The 18,164-nt window shown below is 56.6% G+C and overlaps 5 protein-coding genes across 5 annotated transcripts; 3 read left to right on the top strand and 2 right to left on the bottom strand.

Annotated features, from left to right (window-relative positions):
• Nucleotides 1-5,745: 5,745 nt before the first annotated feature.
• On the bottom strand, nucleotides 5,746-7,016 carry C8Q71DRAFT_726318 (uncharacterized protein; the record flags this gene model as incomplete). The annotated part of the gene is made up of 3 exons (XM_047921756.1): nucleotides 5,746-5,777; nucleotides 6,005-6,778; nucleotides 6,848-7,016. 3 exons carry the CDS (start codon nucleotides 7,014-7,016, stop codon nucleotides 5,746-5,748), a joined length of 975 nt encoding a protein of 324 aa, XP_047775593.1.
• A 646-nt stretch (nucleotides 7,017-7,662) lies between these two features.
• Nucleotides 7,663-9,424, top strand: C8Q71DRAFT_861054 (uncharacterized protein; the record flags this gene model as incomplete). The annotated part of the gene is made up of 2 exons (XM_047927859.1): nucleotides 7,663-7,774; nucleotides 7,821-9,424. The coding sequence occupies 2 exons, from the start codon at nucleotides 7,663-7,665 to the stop codon at nucleotides 9,422-9,424; spliced, it is 1,716 nt and encodes a 571-aa protein (XP_047775592.1).
• A 67-nt stretch (nucleotides 9,425-9,491) lies between these two features.
• C8Q71DRAFT_879766 (uncharacterized protein) lies at nucleotides 9,492-11,712 on the bottom strand (the record flags this gene model as incomplete). Its single annotated transcript, XM_047928464.1, has 3 exons — nucleotides 11,504-11,712; nucleotides 10,495-11,454; nucleotides 9,492-10,442 (listed from the first exon to the last, which is right to left on the bottom strand). The coding sequence occupies exons 1-3, from the start codon at nucleotides 11,684-11,686 to the stop codon at nucleotides 9,492-9,494; spliced, it is 2,094 nt and encodes a 697-aa protein (XP_047775591.1). The 5' UTR covers nucleotides 11,687-11,712.
• A 310-nt stretch (nucleotides 11,713-12,022) lies between these two features.
• On the top strand, nucleotides 12,023-12,543 carry C8Q71DRAFT_910162 (uncharacterized protein; the record flags this gene model as incomplete). Its single annotated transcript, XM_047929075.1, has 2 exons — nucleotides 12,023-12,196; nucleotides 12,253-12,543. Exons 1-2 carry the CDS (start codon nucleotides 12,041-12,043, stop codon nucleotides 12,541-12,543), a joined length of 447 nt encoding a protein of 148 aa, XP_047775590.1. The 5' UTR covers nucleotides 12,023-12,040.
• A 459-nt stretch (nucleotides 12,544-13,002) lies between these two features.
• C8Q71DRAFT_777616 (uncharacterized protein) lies at nucleotides 13,003-13,951 on the top strand (the record flags this gene model as incomplete). The annotated part of the gene is made up of 2 exons (XM_047924721.1): nucleotides 13,003-13,198; nucleotides 13,249-13,951. Coding segments are annotated over exons 1-2 (769 nt in total), but the record flags the coding sequence as incomplete, so codon positions are not given.
• Nucleotides 13,952-18,164: the final 4,213 nt, after the last annotated feature.

The raw sequence follows: 18,164 nt of genomic DNA, 5'->3' as shown, positions 1-18,164 counted from the left end.
AAGAAACACTGTCCGGCGAACTTTTCCAATCCTGGTTCCGATGCCCTTTTCCACTTAGTCTTGAAGAATTCGTCCTCCGCGTATCCTTCCACGAACTTGTTGCGATACTCCTTGCTGAGTTCGATGAGAGCCGTGGGAGTTGATAGGTCGTCTTTCGGCTCGTAGGGATCGCGGACATCGTGTTCCTCGTGATGGACTGGTTCTGGAATCAGAGTGCTGGTTGGCGACGATTTCGGGCGCGTTCGTTTTGCGAAGACTTGAGGGCGACGTTGTCCTTTGAATCTTGTCGATACTGGGACTGCTGACTTGTCCAGGGTGATACGGGGAGGTCCTTCTCCCGCGTTCACGTTGACTAGGTGATCAGCGTCAGAGTTTTCACTTGAGCAGATCGGTAATTCGATCATGCTCTGAGACTCCTCTTGGTACGCGCCCCCCACGCTGAGGCCGGAGTCATCGTGCGTTTGGTTGCAGAAGGGTGTCGACGCCGGGGATGCGTCCAGAATGTCTTCCCAGTTGTTGATAATAGCGGCCGCAGCGGCCATCTTGACGGCTGGCGATCGTTCAGCGGCTACTTCCGCGGCTGCCGGCTTGACTTGGTCCGTGATGATTGGGATTGAAAGATCAATGACTGGCGAATCGTGGGCCGGGGGTTCTCGCGGGAGTCGTGACAAAGGATCGACGTTTGAGTGTACTCGACCCGCTCTATGAACAATGTCAAGATTAGGCAAGTAGGCGGCGAATACTGCCCCCCACGCGGCTAGTCGTCGGTTCGTGTTTTCGTACGTGCGAGCCCATTGAAGAGCGGCGTGATCCGTGACCAGTGTAACTTGTTCCCCCTCGATGAAAGGTTGGAACCGGACCAAACCATCTTTAGCGGCTAGTGCTTCTCGTTCAGTCGCGGAATAATTGCGCTCTGCGGGTTTGCATGATCGACTCCAATATGCGATTACGCGCTCGACATGGACGGTAGTATCGTCAAATGTGCGAGCCCATTCCGCGGGAGGAGGTTTGTCGTCGAACTTCTGGGATACTCGAGTGATTAAGCTCGGAGCGGGAGCGCCCTCGGAAAATGCTTTGGCTAGGCGGTCGTAGGCCCTGGTCCCCTTAAGGTCCGCGACTCGAATGGGTTGGACTTGCTGGAGGCAGGCTCCTAACGCGATATCAGAAGCGTCCGTATACAGGCGGTAGGGTAGTCCGGCTATTGCATGAGCCAAGACAGGTGCGGTTTGTAAAGTATCCTTCGCACGCTGCCAGGCCACTTCACACTCGGCGGTCCAGTCCCACTTGTGGTCCTTCTTGAGCAGCTCGAACAGAGGGGAGACGATGAAGGAGTAATACGGAATGTACGCTGAGAAATAGACCGTCATTCCCAGGAAGGTCTGCAAATCCGAAACTCGCTTTGGACGGGCCAGTTCCATTACTGCGCGGACTTTCTCCTGATGCGTCGAAAACCCCAGCCGCGATACCTTCTGACCCAGTAGGAGGATTGAGGTATACCCAAAGTGACATTTAGGGGGGGAGAGTGTGATTCCTGACGCAATAACTGCCTTGAGGACCTTGTCCAAGTGACCGACGTGCTCATCCCACGACCGAGAGTACACGACGATATCGTCGATGTACACCAGTGTGAAAAGCCAGAGATAGGGGGCGAGCACTCCTTGCATGACCCTCTGGAAGGCCGACGGACCGTTGCGCAATCCGAAGGGCAAGCGTTTGAATTGGAATAACCCGCGATGAGTACGAAAGGCCGTCTTTTCCCGATCGTTTTCAGCTACCAGTAGCTGCGTGAAACCGGATAGGGCGTCCAATGAGGTGAGCACTTGGGCCCCCGAGAGAGCTTGCAGTATTTCGCTTTGCCTAGGAATAGGAAATTCGTCTGGTACGGTGATCGCGTTCAGACGGCGGTAGTCGACACATAACCTGGGTTTCCCATTTCTGTAGGCTATCAGAACGGGAGCCCCCCACGGGCTATTGGACGGCTCGATGACGTCGAGATTCAACCATGCCTCATGTTGTGTGTCTATGACTTCTCGTTTGGCGGGTGACGCGGTATACATGGGCAGTGATATAGGCTTCGCATCGGGGTGCGTCTTGATCTCTACCTCCGTAGGATTCTGTCCCAGCCGTCCGTCGAAAGCGAAAGCCGCTTGGTTAGCTCGCAACATCCGTAGCAGGTGGTCCTTCTGAGCGGCGGGCCATTCGGGACCGATGTCGAGCATGTTCTCGAGCTCACTGGACGGGTAGGTTTCGGGATCCGGGACTTCTGCTGTTTTAGGGCCCCATTGATCATCCGTGTCGTCTGCTTTCGTGGAAGATTCAGCTGTCGGTGCTTGTTGCTCCGCCGCGTCCTGGATCATGGTTTTGACGGAGGAAGCGTGAGCAAGGAGTTCGGGAGTGGCTGACGCGAAGTAGTCCGACGGGGAATGCAAAAGGCCTAACACTTCTCCTTCGCGAATAATGTGCGGACGATCGGTGGGATTGGTCACGGAGACGTAGAGATGCTTGGTGTCCAGGAGAGTGGGAGTGGTCAGAAGGAAGGTTCCGTCGGACTGACCCAGTACTGTCTTTTCAATGAACCATTGTTCTCTGTCTCCTAGTGGGACTCGAAGGGGAACCGGTCGGCAAGAGTGCGGTGCTATTCGCACATCTTGCGCAGCGAGAGCGGAGGGACGAAGGGTCTTCGTGATCTCCCGATGACGATCTGCGCGTCGACGACGGTGTGTCTTGGCCCGAACAAACTTTGAGTCGGCTGCCCTCACCATCACTTTAAGGCTAGGCCTATCTTTCCGTACTGACGAGGAGGCTGGGATAGTATATCCAGTTTCTCCTACACGAATGGCGGAACCGTCCGTGACGCTGCGGGTGACGCTCAACTCGTAATTTACGTGGAAGTCCTCGCCTAGTAAGAGAGGTGCGGTCATCCCTGGTACGACGTAGCATTCCGCCGTCATTTTCAGAACGTGGCCTTGCTCCGACTCGACGTAGATTTGAGTCTGGACGTAACCTGAGATACGGAACCCTCCCGTCAATTGGTATAGATTCATTCTAAGCCCTTGCTTGATTTTAGGTCGAGACGCCTCCGGGAGAGATTCCAGGTACTCTTGGGAGACTAAGGAGATGTCCGCCCCAGAGTCTGCGCGGCAAATGACTGCAGGATGCGCGAGGCTACCCAACCGAAGTTGGAATGACAGAGCTGCTACTCCCACTGTAGAGTGTCCTGGAGGAGGATCCCGGATCCTGGCTAATGGAACGACCAGAGGGTCGGCGATAGGTAAGGAAGGCTGGGCAGCAGGGATGGTGCCCTCATCCACTGCCGCTGCAGTCCTGACGAACCGATCGTGAGCCTGAGTACTGGCATAGTGTGTAGAACCGTCCACGCTTAGGGCCTCGGCTAAGGCATCAACTAAGGACACGCCTGAGTTGGAATCGGGTTTCCGTATTTCCTCGAGGATGTGAGGGTGGTCGTGAGGTAGTGCAAACGAGGGACGCGACGGTAGTTCGTCGACGTCCTCGCATAGCACACTCGATGGCTTTCGCATCTGTAGGGACGCTTGGATATACTCTCCTTCAGCCCGGCGGACGTCCGCCTCCAACGCGCTCGACAATCTAGCATTGCTCATACTACTACAGATGTAAGCGACGAAAGCACGGTCATACTCCTGATTTTCGTCTTCGTTGCAGTCGAACTCGTTACCAATGAGGAGGGCCCTACGCCCGATGTCATATTCGTTCCAGTGCGGACAGTCCCTGTCCCAATGATAAGGACTGCCACAGACTCGACAATCACCCGGCGGCGGTCTCTTGCTTTTGACCGAATCGCTTCGAGGGAACTTGTACCCGGCTGCTGGAGGTTTACGCGCGAAGCTCTTCGCAGTCCGAGAAGGGAACTTTCGGGGTTGCGCTTCGAGAGCCAGAGCTTCCCTGGCATTGCTATCCGATTCTCCGTCAGGAACGGTTTCCTCGTTCGCTGACGGTTGTTCATCTCCGGATTCGTCGTCCTCACGGGATTCGAAAACGACTCCTCCTGATAGCCCGTCGGCGGCATAGGCCCGCCGAGGCGTAAAGGAAGAGCGCGATTCGGTCTTGGTGGAGGGAAGGTGGAGCAACTGCTCGTACTGAGACGTTCGCGCCGGGGCCATGGAAGCGAATGCGATAAGCTCATCTGTCTTATCGGCCACTTTCGCCATGAGAGCCGCGATGGTGAGGATCGAATCCAGCGTGAGCACGGTGGACCAGGTAGGCGGGGCGTTCTGCATGACGGCCAGTATCTCATCGACTGGTCGCTCCGGGGTACCCGCAATGTGGCGGTGGTAAAGGAGTCGTCGATCTACGAAATCCATGGGGAATTCCTTCTCGTGTCCTGGCTGACGGAAACGTTGGCCGTCGTATTGTGTGCGCAGAGCGACTAGGAACTTGTGGGTGAAGAACTGAACTTTGATACCTTCGTACAGACTCCACCAACCCGACGAGTAGAGCTTCTGCGTTTCGTAATCGAGAAGTTGCCACCATCGTTCAGCACGACCCGTGAATCGATCAGGTGCGGCGGCGCCGAGGTCTCTGGCCACCGAGTCGTTTTTCCGAGCGAGGTTGTTCATCTTGTGCAGATAGATGAGAATAGTCTTCCGGCTCCCATTCCACTCGGGTATAGAGTCTCGCGATATTTTCTGATCCAGACGGATTCCGGATTCTCTCAGAGCAGGCAATTGCTGGATGATGATCGTGGGTCGGTTATCCGGTGAGGCTTGAGCGGAGCTGGATCCACCGTAGGGAGGTCCGCCTCCTGGAGGGCCGCCAGGGTATCCGTCCGGATATCGGTCGCCCCCCGAGTTCCTGCCGTCGTTTCCGTCGTCGCGATCGTTCTGGTTAGGTCCATCATTGCCGTTTCCGCCGCCTCCGCCTCCCGGAGGGTCTCCTCCCCCGGGAGGACCGCCCGGAGGGCCGCCGAAAGGAGGACCTTTCCCAGGACGGTCGGCTCGGCTGGAACGAGTGCTGTGAATTGACTCGTCGTCGCGATGGTTCTGCTCTTTGGACTTCGGAAAACTGGGCGCGTGGGGTTGGTAAACCCCTTGCGCCGAGTAACCGGTAGGGCGAGCTTCGTAAACGAACACCTTTTCGCCCGAGGCGCCTTTGGATTGACGAATTTGGTCGTAATGCAGGCCCTGGGCCAGGTGAGGAGGGGTATCGTGTTGAGGGACCGGAGCAGGTACTGCCCGGAATTGAGAAAGCGACATAGAGACAGGACGTCCGGCAGGGAAGACGGCGTCGCGGACAGCCTGAGCCGCTGCCGATTCCGGAAGGGCGCGAGAGTGACTCCTAGCCCCGATAGCTGAGGCTCGACGCTCGACTGGAGGAGCTGGAGAGGAATTATCGAGGGGACGAGAGGCCCCGTCCTCTTGGAACTGAACCTTCCGCCGGTTTCCGTCTTCGTTGGAGGGCAAGGTGAAATCCGGGTTAGCATGACTCGAACGGTGGGTGAACCGTCGACGACTGTCCACCGTGGGAGGCAATCGAACACTTTCCTCCGGCTTGAGGGGAGGAGAAGGTTCGGAAGGGACGCTCGGGACGGGCCGAGTCAGTTCCAATTCGACACGATCCATGGAGGAAGCACGCGAATGTTGAGCCATGCTCTCATTCATGGAAACCGAAGCCCCATGCGTGACGGGAGTGACAAGCAAGGAAGCCGGGAGTACTCGAAATCGGAGTTCAGGAGGTACTTGCTTATTCGCCAGGTCGGGATCGAGTCCCTTAGTCTTGCCCAGTCGACGGAGTACTACAGCCTGATATTCCGGCGTCAGGTTATGAAAGACGTCGGGGTGTTGCAGCCATTTATCGATTACGACCCTTTTGGAGTTCGAGTCCTTGACGTGCAAACTGAAATCCGAGTCCGTCGACCTGATTGAGCTCGGGTAGAGTTGCCCAAGATGGAGGGCGCGACGTTGATGAATCAAGGTAAGGGCTTTGGCCGCTCGGTACTGGAGGACTCGGAACGCGTCGGAGAGTAGACCTCTCGACGCGGATCCTTGAAGAGCTTCGAGCAAGGAGTCGGCGTGGTCGGCTTTCCACCGACGGGAACCCCCTTCCAACTTTAGCATGGAGGCGACCAAGGTCTCCAAGCCTTCGACGACATAGTCGACCCGCCTCATCGCTCTAGCGGTCAAGTGGAACCGTGACTCTTTGTCCTCCACTTCGGCCGTGTTGCGGACGTCAGAATTAGCGAGGTCGTCTCCGACAAACGCGTTCGCTTCTTCGAACAGCGTGCCAAATTTGCCCATCGCGTCGGGTGCATTGAGGTCGTTGAAGAGAGCTTCAGCTTCGGCGGGCTTGCGCAGGTGCACGTAGAAGTGACCTGATTCATCCAACAAGTCCTTGAGATGGGATTTGTCGACAGCTTCTTTGGCGGCCTTCCTAACTTCCGCCGCCGAGAGGGGTGTGGGACCCACCTCGGGCAGAGGGGGCGGGGCGCTGGGACGCCAAGGGGTGGATGCGGCGAAAGGAGGCGCGTTGTAATCGAGAGGAGCGACTTCGCTCGCAAACGAAGGAAAGAACAGGTTGGTTCGGGGCCCAGAAGGCAAAGCGGACGTCGCCGACGGTGAATGATGAAAATTCCACTTCGACGGCAACGCGGTCTGAGAGCTAGTGTCTGCGGGGCGGGGCCGAGGAGATTCCACGAGCGAGGTACCTCTCACATCGTGGAGGGATACAGGGCCAAGATTGACACGAGGAGGGAGATCGTCCGGAGCCGGGATGAGCGGTGACGAGTCCCGCAGGACAACTGGAGCTGTCGCGGGGGAGGACCGACCGGGATCGCTCATCCTTGAGGAGGGGGTGGAGAAGTTGGAAGACTTACTTGTCCTGAGAGACGGGTTGGGATTACCCGCGTCCTCGGTGTCCTCCACGTAGGCCGACATGTGCGTGAATGGCGTCGTGGAGCCTGACGGAACTGCTGAAGGCGGACGCGAGGGTCGAGATGCGTCTCCGAGGAAGGAAGTACCAACTCCCGGAGCCCGCCCAGCCATACCGTTGTTAGCAGATGGTGCCAGGTAGTGGACCGCTCCCCTGAGTGTCCACCAATGTGAGAGACGGTAGTATCGTCAACTCGCAAGAGGGGAACGGGCTACCTGGCAGCCTCGAGCGTTGGTGACCGCCCTGCGGTCGAGCCTTATAAGTCGTGAGCTGACGAGGCGCCAGAGGTGGTCGTGATACGTGATAGGCGAGGAGCCTAGTGAGTCGTGTTAGTCGTGCGTCGGCGAGGAGCCGACGAGAGAGTCGTGCCCGAGGCGAGGAGCCCGGGAGGCGAGTCGGCGAGGAGCGCGACGCGCTAAGCCGGCGAGGAGCTCGACTTAAGGAGCTGGCGAGGGGCTGCTCCGTTGCGCGGTGAGTAGCACACGCAGTCGGTCAGCGCGCGAGGAGCGCACTTCGACCTTGGAAGGAGCTCCCGGTTCGGACGGCGCGGTTAGTCGCACACGGACGAAGTGGTTGAGGAGCAAGTAGAAGTGCGTCTCTATTAGGCAAGCGCGCGCGAGTCGGTCGCGAGCGCGCGTCTTAGATAATTACATGAGGGTTAGAACACTAAATACTAATGATAATTATGTACGTGCACAGAAGACGTGCGGGTCGCGATTCTTGAATACCATTTTGTACGTAGTGGTGTACGCGGACTTGATGCGTTCCACCGCGTCCGTAACAGCGCCAGCTCGGGAAGCAAAGAGGAGGAGGGCATCCGAACAGGCGGGTGCGGCAGAAGAAGCGGCTGCAGAGGGTAGCACCAAGAAGGGTGTGTGGATTCATCTATCACCAAAACGGCTGTCTAATGAAAGCAGGTTCAAAGCCTCCTCGCAAGCGAAACCGCGGCAAGAAGGACAAGTCTGCCAAATCTCGTGGCAAGCAGAAGGCGGTGTCGGAGGACGAGTCAGAGGAGGAGGTGCCTTTATTCCTTCCCTCGCCTGGACTTGCTGGAGTGTCCAGTGGCGAGGATGAGAGCCCTGTACCCGAACAATTGTCCACCGACGACGATGACAGCGGCAGGTGGAGTGCGGGGCCGGTTATGGAGACTTCAAATATGCTGGTCCAGCATGCCCTTGACAGGCGAGACGAGTTTGCCGACAAGTCACCCAAAAATGTCAGTCGCGGACGCGCCCGCGGACTGTTTGTGGCATCTCTATGTGGCGACAAACGGTACCGAGACGTTGCTGCAGAATATATCCGAGCAAGGGAGGGAACGTCAATCTCTGGCGCCATGCCTCCGCCTATTCCCGGCGTGCCTTGGGCGTCCTGGGGGTGGACATCCCCGTCTCTTCCTGAATCCGCCCATGCTGCCGCAGACGGTCTGTCACCGCTTATCGAGTTCCTCGTGACCGAACCCTGGAAGCGCCACAACTACGCCATCTACCGGCGGGTCGAGCAGGTGCTACTTGGTGTCGGCCTTGCATTGCGAGACCTGGATAATGGCCAGTTCACCAATGATCCAGATGACCCACCTCCGGCTCATATCCCCATCTATGTACAAAACACCGCTCTGGATTTCAACGATGTGCGGGAGACGCTTCTTCGCTCAATCGGTTCCATCAGCGAGCTCATTATCATTGACGACATCCCGCCCACTGTGTGGTCAGCCAACACAGAGGAGTCTCGCTCACCTACTCCAGGCCACAACCTGATCGCACCCGATGGCCCGCTTGTTCTGGATGAGCCTCCCTCGCTTCCAGCCACTATGTTTAAGGCCCCTCCGACGCCGCTTCTTCCGGTCGCGCATGTCCCAGTGTTGTCTTCCACTGGACCGAGCCGTTCGTCGGCCCCAACTGCCGCCCCTGACCGTCCATTGGTCAAGTTGCGCCCGCCTTTGGTTCTGCAATCGCTGCCGAAGCGCCCCCCGCTGGTTCTTCAACCCCTGCCTACGTTTAGGCCAAGACCATTGGGACAGTTGGGCGAAACAGTGCCTAGTCAGTCGCAGACGCAACAAGCGGGGGCCATCGCCAATAGCTTGCCACGAGCACCGCAGCATGCGGGGGAAGCCGCCTCCCATGGCAAGAGGCGGAGCGAGGTGGATAGCAGCGAGGGAGCTGGTCAGTCAAAGAGACGGTGCATCATTCCGGAGATTGAGGCAGGCAACAAGCGGGACATACCGACAGAACAAGCGGACACCGGTAAAGAAGCGGATTCAGGTGCCGCCAATGATGACGCTCTGCAATGGAGCAGTTCCCGAGCGGGCCCATCCACACAAGCGGGCCCATCTACACAAGCGGGTCCATCCACACAAGCGGGCCCGCCAATACAAGCGGGCCATGCTGCGCCTCATGCCACAGCCGTCCCTCCAGCGTTGGCGGCCCCTCAGGTTGAGACAGGCTCACTCAGAGCATCAAAACGCCTGAGCGGTAAGCGAGAACAGCAGCGAACATTCAACTTGGTTTATGGGAAACGGAAGTGAGCGGATCATGTACACAATTGTCATTACTACACTATGCCGATTAATACATGCTGTTTACGTGCGGGACTTAGTCAGACTCGTCCATTGCTTCACCTCGCGCCAGCTGATCCTCGTCGTCCTCTTCGTCCTCAGAAGACGGCTCAAACGGGCTCTTGCCAACGTCTGATGGGCGGCTTGGACCAGCCGTTGACGGACCGGGTATCGGCGGACCAGTCGGCGTACGGGTCTTGCGCGGAAGAGGCGTGGCCGGGTTGAAGTTCAACGGCGCAAGGGAGAGGGGAGGTCGAACAAGCGTCCCCGCCGGCCTCGTAGGCGGTTGGATTCGCGGCGCCAGGCTTTCTGGCAGGTACCTATGGACCCGCGTCGCGCGCTCCTGCACGGGGATCTGCAGCCATTCTTGCTCGACCATGGTGGGGTGCCGCCGTTGTTGCTGCACCATGGTCTCCAACGCGCGCATCCGCTCCTGGGCGCGCTCATCAATCTCCTCAGCCCGCCTCACCGTTGCCTCCATCGAAGTCTTGAACGACTCCGACATCACGGACATTCGCTCCTTGAGCGTGCTGAGGGTGTTGAGGTACTTGCGCATACCCTCCTGTTCCGAGGTGAGCGCCCCCAACCCGGTGGAATGAGCGTCGAGCCGCCGCTCGACTCGCCGGACCTGCCCATCCACCCTAGTGGAATAGGCGTCGAGTCTTTCCTTGACTCCCTCGACTACCTCGTCCAACTCCGCAAGCCCGCTCATCGCCGAGTTGAGGTCCTCTTCAGCGTTGACGGCCCGCTGCTGAAGAGCGGCGTTGGCCTGCTCGAGCACTTCGACGCGAGCGGCGAGCGCGTCGCGATCCTTCTTCTCTGCCCTGAGCAGTTGGACGAGGATAACGTACGCTTCCTTCCACTTCATCTTCGGGTCCAAGGTGGTGGACCCCAGCTGGTTGTCGCTCTCTGCACTGCGCCGGTCTTCAGCGTCGTGCACGCCGCTTCCGCTGCCCTCGCGCTCGTTGAGTGCCTGGAACCCGGGGAACTTGGGCAAAAGGTCGTTAGCTGACAGTGCACAAAGAGCGGGATCAGCGTACCTGGTCAGGCTTGTCCAGGTCCATCGGGACCTCGCCCACGGAGTCCACTTCCTTGCCCACCGGCCCGGCCCCAGGTGCCGCTTCTTTGGCTGGAGTGGCCACCTTGCCGCCCGCTCCTTCGACCGGCGCTGCTTCGGTTGGTCCCGCTCCTTCCGTGGGCCCCGCTGCTTCCGTGGGCCCCGCTGCTTCCGTGGGCCGCGCTCCTTTGGTCGGACCCGCTCCTTCGGTGAGCCCTGCTCCTTCGGCTGGACCCGCTCCTTTGGTGAGCCCCGCTCCTTCCATCGGACCCGCTCCTTCCATCAGCCCCGCTCCTTCCGTCGGACCCGCTCCTTCCGTCAGCCCCGCTCCTTCCGTCAGCCCCGCTGCTTCCCTCCCATCCGCTCCTTCCTTCGCGTCCGCCTGATTTGGGTTTGCTTCACCACCCTCGCCGGGATCCAACATCTCCACGTCGTTGTCCTTGGGATCGACGGGCGGCTCCGTCGGTTCCTGGGCCTCACCTGTCAAGTCAAAGACAGGCGGCTCCGCGCCATCCTGCTTCTCGACGGTCAAGTCGATGAAGTCCTTGGCCTTGAAGGCCTTGATGTGGCGCCCGGCCAGCCGCATTTTGGTGCGATAGGCGACCCAGTCCTGCAGATGCTTCGCCACGGTGGCAGTCTTGCCGTCCCAGGTCTCAAGGTCAACGACCCAGTCCTCCGCGCCCTGGGGTCCATCGTGGAGGATCGCCAGTTCCGGAACCGGGAGATCCGCCGCCTTCCGCGCCCTGGCCCAGTCACGCCACTTCTGCGCCATTTGCCCAGCACTGGTGTTTCTGAGCGATTGCCCATTGACATAGCGCGGGGCGAGGCTGCAGGCGGTCTGCTGCTTCGCGCATCCCTCGCAACGCCCAGGCAGCGAACCGGTCCTGCTGACCTTGTACTGGCAGTCTCTGTTGTTCTGCCGGCAGTGATCACATTGAACGACCTAAATGGATATGTCAACAAGTGCGACATTGAGCAACTGAGACACTCACCGCATCAATCAGCGAGTCGGGCTGCATCTTCTCATGGGGCGACTTGTACGCCACGGGGAGCGACTTCTTCGACTTCTGGGGGCCGCTGGTCTTCTGGGCGACGCGCTGCCTTGCATTTGCCGGGGCCTTACCCTTTGCGCCCTTTGGAAGGGGCGTTTCTTCTTCGCCGGACGATTCCACCATTGCCGCTGTGTGCTGTTGAGTTCGGCTCCCTCCGTACAGGGTAAGGAGGAAGGGTAGATTTTTAGTCAAGGATGGGTAGTGATATTAGGTGTATGGGACAAGTGTATCGTCGAGAAGACAAGTCTATACGAGAGCGAAATATAGAGGGTTCCTTCCGAGCCGTCTGCCCGAGTTGAGAGCCTCCAAGTCCGAGTCCTAGTCCGCGTCCGAGAGTGGGTCCTACGTGTCCTCCCCCGCTCCCTCCGACCCGCTACTTATCCTCCTTCAGCCGAGCTCACGTGCCCCTTCCTCCTTCCCTCCGGGTCTGCCCCCACTCTTCCCTCTCCTCCCGCTCACGCCTTCTTTCCCATACCGATGGCGCAGCCCCCGAACCCCACCACTTCGTCGCACTCCGCTCGCTACCTCCGTCTAATCGAGGTTCTCCGGTGCGAAGGAACGTTCGAGCCCCGGTTCGACGTGGAGCACGCCACTGCCTGGCTTGCCTGGGCCCATGGTGCTCGCTGGCTCGTGGTTCGTCACCTTCCGTCGTTCTCCTCGTCCCTCCTGACCCGTCTGCCTTGCCCCAGCGGATGCTCTTCGAGTCCTACGCTCTAGCGACTGCTCACGGCGACGCCCGCATCCCCCTTCCGTCCGGTATCCCCGAGGTCTGTGAGCTTATCGAGCACCTGGACCGCGTGTTCCTCAACCTCCGCTCCGAGCAGAACGAGGCGCCGCTCCTATACGCGACCATCCCTTGGTCCCCGGACCAGCTTCAGAAGGAGCAAGCCGCCGCGGAAGAAGCCCGACCCCCTCCTCCTCCATCGTATAATGATCCTCCCCTCCGCCTCTCCTCCCTCCGCGGTTCGACCGATGTGTAGGTTGCGAGTCTCCCAGGGCCGTATGAGGTGGCAGGGAGCAGGGGTCGATAGTCGGTAGAAACGACGGGTTTCGTTGTCGGACGATGTTGACGTAACTATTAGCAGTCACGGAAGGAAGGGGGGAAGGGAAGTGGTTAGGCTACGCTGCCCGATGTTCGTTCCGCTGAACGATGGAACCGCTGTTCCCGCAAAGACACGCAAATACGCAGAGTTCGCTATACGCACGCTCGCCGCTGTCGCCGCAGATCCGCAAGAGAGAGAGAGAGATTTATACGCCGCTAAGAAAACAGAGCTGTCCTAGTTCGCAGGAGTTGCCTCTAACCGTCCGCTCTCGAAGTGGTGGTGGTAAGTAAGTCCCCCCCCCTCGCGCCAGCACGCCATGTCCTTCCCCTCCCGACTTCCCACGCCCTCAAACCTTCCCGACTCTCCCCGTTCTCTCCCCTACTCCCCCTTCCTTCCGGTTGGTCAGTGAAGCCCCAGCCTCCTTCCCTCACCGTCTCCGCCCACCATGTCACTCCCTGGGCAATCCCCCTACGTCGTCCGCTTCTACCGTCTCCTCGAGCTCCTTCGACACGAACGCGACCTGGAACCCCGTCTCCTCCCCCACGATCCGACTGCCTGGCTGGCCTGGGCCCATGGAAGCCGTTGGCTATTGGTGTGTCCTTTTCCTAGGGCTCGTCGTCTCCCACGCTGACTGTACTCCAGCGCATGCTGTTCGAGTCTCGTAGCATCGCCGTAGCCTCCGGGGATATCTCTCTCCCTTCCGTCCGCCAGACACCATCCGTGCACGCCCTGATAGTGTACCTCGACACCATCTTCGCAACCCTTCCTTCCGAGCACGCGTCGTCTCTTCCCGAGCCATACCCCGTCATCGCCTGGTCGCCTAACCGCGTCCTCGCCGAGCAGAGCATTGCTGAGGAAGGTGCTCCACTCCCAGCCATTTCCTATCGCAGCAGTCCACTCGCTTTATCGAACCAGCGCGCTTCTTCCGTCGGATGGGACGTCGTCACCAACCAGCTGGAAGCTCTTAGTGATGCCCAGTGTTCGACCACCGACGCCCTTGACCAGCTCGATGGTGGGCTAGCCACGCTCTCCGCCGCGGTCCAAGGTATTCAAGACCAGCTGTCACACGGGCTGTACCTTCCGGACGATTATTCCGGAATTCCTCGTCGTTTAGTCTTCGCCACGTCTAGGGGTTCGATGTCTCTTAATCCACGCCCCATGGGCTTCACGCGTAGCGTTGCTGATGCTGCTGCTGACCGAGAGGCTGGAGGGTCCGGAAGGAACGGGGACGGAGGGAACGTTCGTAACGCAAGCCCTTCGCTGAACTGACCCCATGTAGTCGTCCGTAGCACCTTCTGTAACCGTGTGCTTGGCTTAGTTGGAATGTATTTGGCCCGTTCGTGTTGTGTTCCCCAAGTCCGTACTTCTCGGAGATGCCTTGCGCCGTATTGCCGTCCCATTTCTCGCCCTGACGCGTTCGTATGTTGTCGATTCCGTGCGTAGACCGTGGGCCATGCCCACACCGACAACTGGGATCGCGTCCTTGCCGCGACGGACCGTTCCTTGGATGTCCTCCGCCTCGAGCTTGGCCACCTCCACCGCGGCCTGGCTGAGGCCCGGATCGACCAGCTGTCCGTGATGCGCGAAGTAGTCTCCATCTCGGGCCGTCTAGAGGACATATGTGACGCGCGAGACATCCCTCCCCCGTTGGAATTAATCCGTGACTGAACCCTTACGAGTAGCATCTTCCTCCGTCCAGTTTGTTCCCTCCGGTACCCGTATGTCCTGGCATGTAACAGCTTGCGGAGTTCAATAGATCTGACTTGTGCCGCGTTCGAATCACCTCGTAAGACGTCCCGTTCCAGTCCTGTTGCCGCGGCCCGATCTTTGTCTCCCAGCTAACGTCCCCGGCCTTCTCTGATTCTCCATCTTCCGGCGGTTCCGGCCTCAGCCCGTGGGCCCCGCCCACACCTGCCCCGACCTCAGATACTGACCGTCCCCGGTCAGTCCCCTTCCCGCCCTCCTCCTAGCATGAACGTCCCCTGATTCTCGCGTCCGTGCCGCTCCTCCCGTCGCTATTCCTGGCCGGCGCTAACGCGATGTTCCTCCCCGCTGCCTGTAGCCACCGCTCCTCAGCCACCCTTGGTCAGCGCCTGTTCGATCCTCGTGCCTTGGCCTCCCTCCGTCCTCCCTTATCTTCTCCGTGCTGACGCTCTCTTCCCTCCGTCACCTCACCCACCATGTCCGCCCCTCCGTACCTCGACGCCGCTGCTGCCGCGGACCTCTCCGCCGTCCTCGTCCACATATATCAGCGGACTTTCACGTTATTAACGGTACAGCCGAGATGCATTTCCGCCGTCATTAACGGAAACCCGATGTCGGCCGACGGAATGAGTCTGGAGGTTGCAAACCCACCGGCCGGTGCCGGAGGTGCCCTTTTTTTAGTGGACCGGCCGGTCTTGTTTTGAACGGATCGGCCGATAATGGGGAGCACCCAGAGGTGTCACTAACAAGGGGCCTGTGTTCACCCATATGCTTATAAACAAACCGGCCGGTGATTGCACATATGGTTGTAAATGGACCGGCCGGAGATTGGCAACCACATTTATAACACTCCAGCCAGATTTCATCCCTGTGTTTGGAAATGGTCCGGCTGGAATGCATCCCTATGGTTTCAAATGGTCCGGCCGAAGGTCATATACCTTTGTTTATGATGTACCGGCCGAAGGTAATATATCTAAATTAATAACACACCGGCCGGAGGTGATATACCTACATTGAGAAAGAACTGGCCGGTCATAATGTACCCACACACAAAACAAACCGGCCGGCCATGACATAGTTTCACTACACATTGACCAGCCAGGCATAGCATGCCTATATTAGAAATGAACCGGCCGGCCATATGGAGCCTGAATATCAATTGCTCCCACCATCCTGGAAAACATATTCATTGATGCACTGAGTTTTCTGGACCATTAATGCACTGGACCCAGGTTTTTTGGGCTTTGAATACATTTTTAGCATCCCCATAGATGCTCCCAATTTTCCAGGCACATGCAAACCATTCCAGAGCTTTAGAATCATCAAAATTGAGCTTTCTGGGCTGAAAATAGACCAAAACCAGCCTTTCTGGGCTGGAAATGCATCAGAACACATTTATTGAGCCTCCCAATCCACATTTACAACAGCTCTGAGCCTTATACATCAGGTCCGAGTATTTTACACAATCGCCGAGATTCCACAAAGTCCCGGCGCCGCAGGTGCACCAAGTCTCGGCGCCGCAGGTGCACCAAGCCTCGGCGCCGCACATTCGGCGCCGCACATTCGGTGCCGCACATTCGGCGCTGCACATTCGGCGCCGCACCAAGCTTCGGCGCCGCACTAATTAAGCGCCGAGAAACATCGCTCGGCGCCGAGGGGTGCACTTGCTTCGGCGCCGAGACTTGGTGCATCTGCGGCGCCGGGACTTGGTACTACCTCGGCGCCGAGTTGTGCTAAAACTGAGGAATAATGGTGTTTCTAACAATGATCACAAAAAGATTACTGATGTTTGTTACACCAATGACCTTTTGTAGCTCATCTTATAGGGAATGTTAGGTTCATTAGGAAATCTCCTAATGACACTACAAAGGTTTGTATGTGGTTACTTATAAAAAGTGATGTTTGTGTCTCATTGTGTAGGGAATGGTCTGTTGATAAGTAAATCTTCTATTGACACTTCAAGGATTTCCAATGGTCAGGCCGGTACAGCTGCTTTTCTTGTCTGGCTGGTAAGTAAACTCACTAATGACACTACAGTGTGTTGTATTTAATTAGTACATAATGAAATTAAGACAAAGGAACACTGTAGGAACAAGAGGTTGATTATCACAAAAGAATACATCATAGTTACAACCCTGCATCAAGGTTGAACTGTCTAGCATTTACAGAAAAGTCAGTGAGTTCCAAATGTAGGCTGTAGCAGAGCAATGTACCTAGGACCACATGTGTTAATTCTATAGAATGTCTCATATTCATCTGGGATTGGTTTCTACATATAGATATATATGTAGGGTGTGGACATCATGATCATAGCAGAATGTATGAGGATAAATGAAACATGTATCAGCAACCCATCCATACATGACTTGATGAATGTACTTGTTCATCTGGACACATGTTGGCACGAACGTTGTACATAAAGGCAACAACTTATCACTTCAGAGACATATCACTAATTGTGCATGTCCCTGCTCCCTTCTTACTCTCCTCACCATGGCAGTATTCTTTGCCCACATTAGGTTAGTGGCTATAATGTATGTTCATACAGCCAGCAGCACATATGCCAAATCGCATAGCTTAATCTTCCAAGCTGTAAGTGCTACCAACTTTAGTGTGGGCGCTAGATCAGCCAGAAGTTGTCATAGTACTACACATTTGTAATGTAGTGTTCTGTCTAGTGTACAATAACAACAGCATGAGATGTACACATCCTTGTAGTCTCATCATAATAGTTGCTTATCAACCTAATGTTCCCCACAAGATGAGATACAAATATGTGTAGTGCTATCAATAAGCTTACTTACTGGCTGAACAAGAAAAGCTGCTGTACTGGCCTAAGCATTGAAAATCCTTGAAGTGTCAATAGAAGATTTACTTATCAATAGACTATTCCCTACACAATGAGATATAAACCTCACTTTTTATAAGTAACCACATACAAACCCTTGTGATGTCATTAGAAGATTTACTAATGAACCTAATATTTCCTATAAGATGATCTACAAATGTACAAATTGAATACAACATACTGTAGTGTCATCAGTAAGTTTACTTACCAGCCAGACAAGAAAAGCAGCTGTACCGGCCTGACCATTGGAAATCCTTGAAGTGTCAATAGAAGATTTACTTATCAACAGACCATTCCCTACACAATGAGACACAAACATCACTTTTTATAAGTAACCACATACAAACCTTTGTAGTGTCATTAGGAGATTTCCTAATGAACCTAACATTCCCTATAAGATGAGCTACAAAAGGTCATTGGTGTAACAAACATCAGTAATCTTTTTGTGATCATTGTTAGAAACACCATTATTCCTCAGTTTTAGCACAACTCGGCGCCGAGGTAGTACCAAGTCCCGGCGCCGCAGATGCACCAAGTCTCGGCGCCGAAGCAAGTGCACCCCTCGGCGCCGAGCGATGTTTCTCGGCGCTTAATTAGTGCGGCGCCGAAGCTTGGTGCGGCGCCGAATGTGCAGCGCCGAATGTGCGGCACCGAATGTGCGGCGCCGAATGTGCGGCGCCGAGGCTTGGTGCACCTGCGGCGCCGAGACTTGGTGCACCTGCGGCGCCGGGACTTTGTGGAATCTCGGCGATTGTGTAAAATACTCGGACCTGATGTATAAGGCTCAGAGCTGTTGTAAATGTGGATTGGGAGGCTCAATAAATGTGTTCTGATGCATTTCCAGCCCAGAAAGGCTGGTTTTGGTCTATTTTCAGCCCAGAAAGCTCAATTTTGATGATTCTAAAGCTCTGGAATGGTTTGCATGTGCCTGGAAAATTGGGAGCATCTATGGGGATGCTAAAAATGTATTCAAAGCCCAAAAAACCTGGGTCCAGTGCATTAATGG

Source organism: Rhodofomes roseus, assembly GCF_022264815.1.
Source record: "Rhodofomes roseus strain CIRM-BRFM 1785 chromosome Unknown C8Q71scaffold_21, whole genome shotgun sequence".
Lineage (NCBI taxonomy): Eukaryota > Fungi > Basidiomycota > Agaricomycetes > Polyporales > Fomitopsidaceae > Rhodofomes > Rhodofomes roseus.
This window is presented reverse-complemented; position numbering and strand designations above follow the sequence as displayed.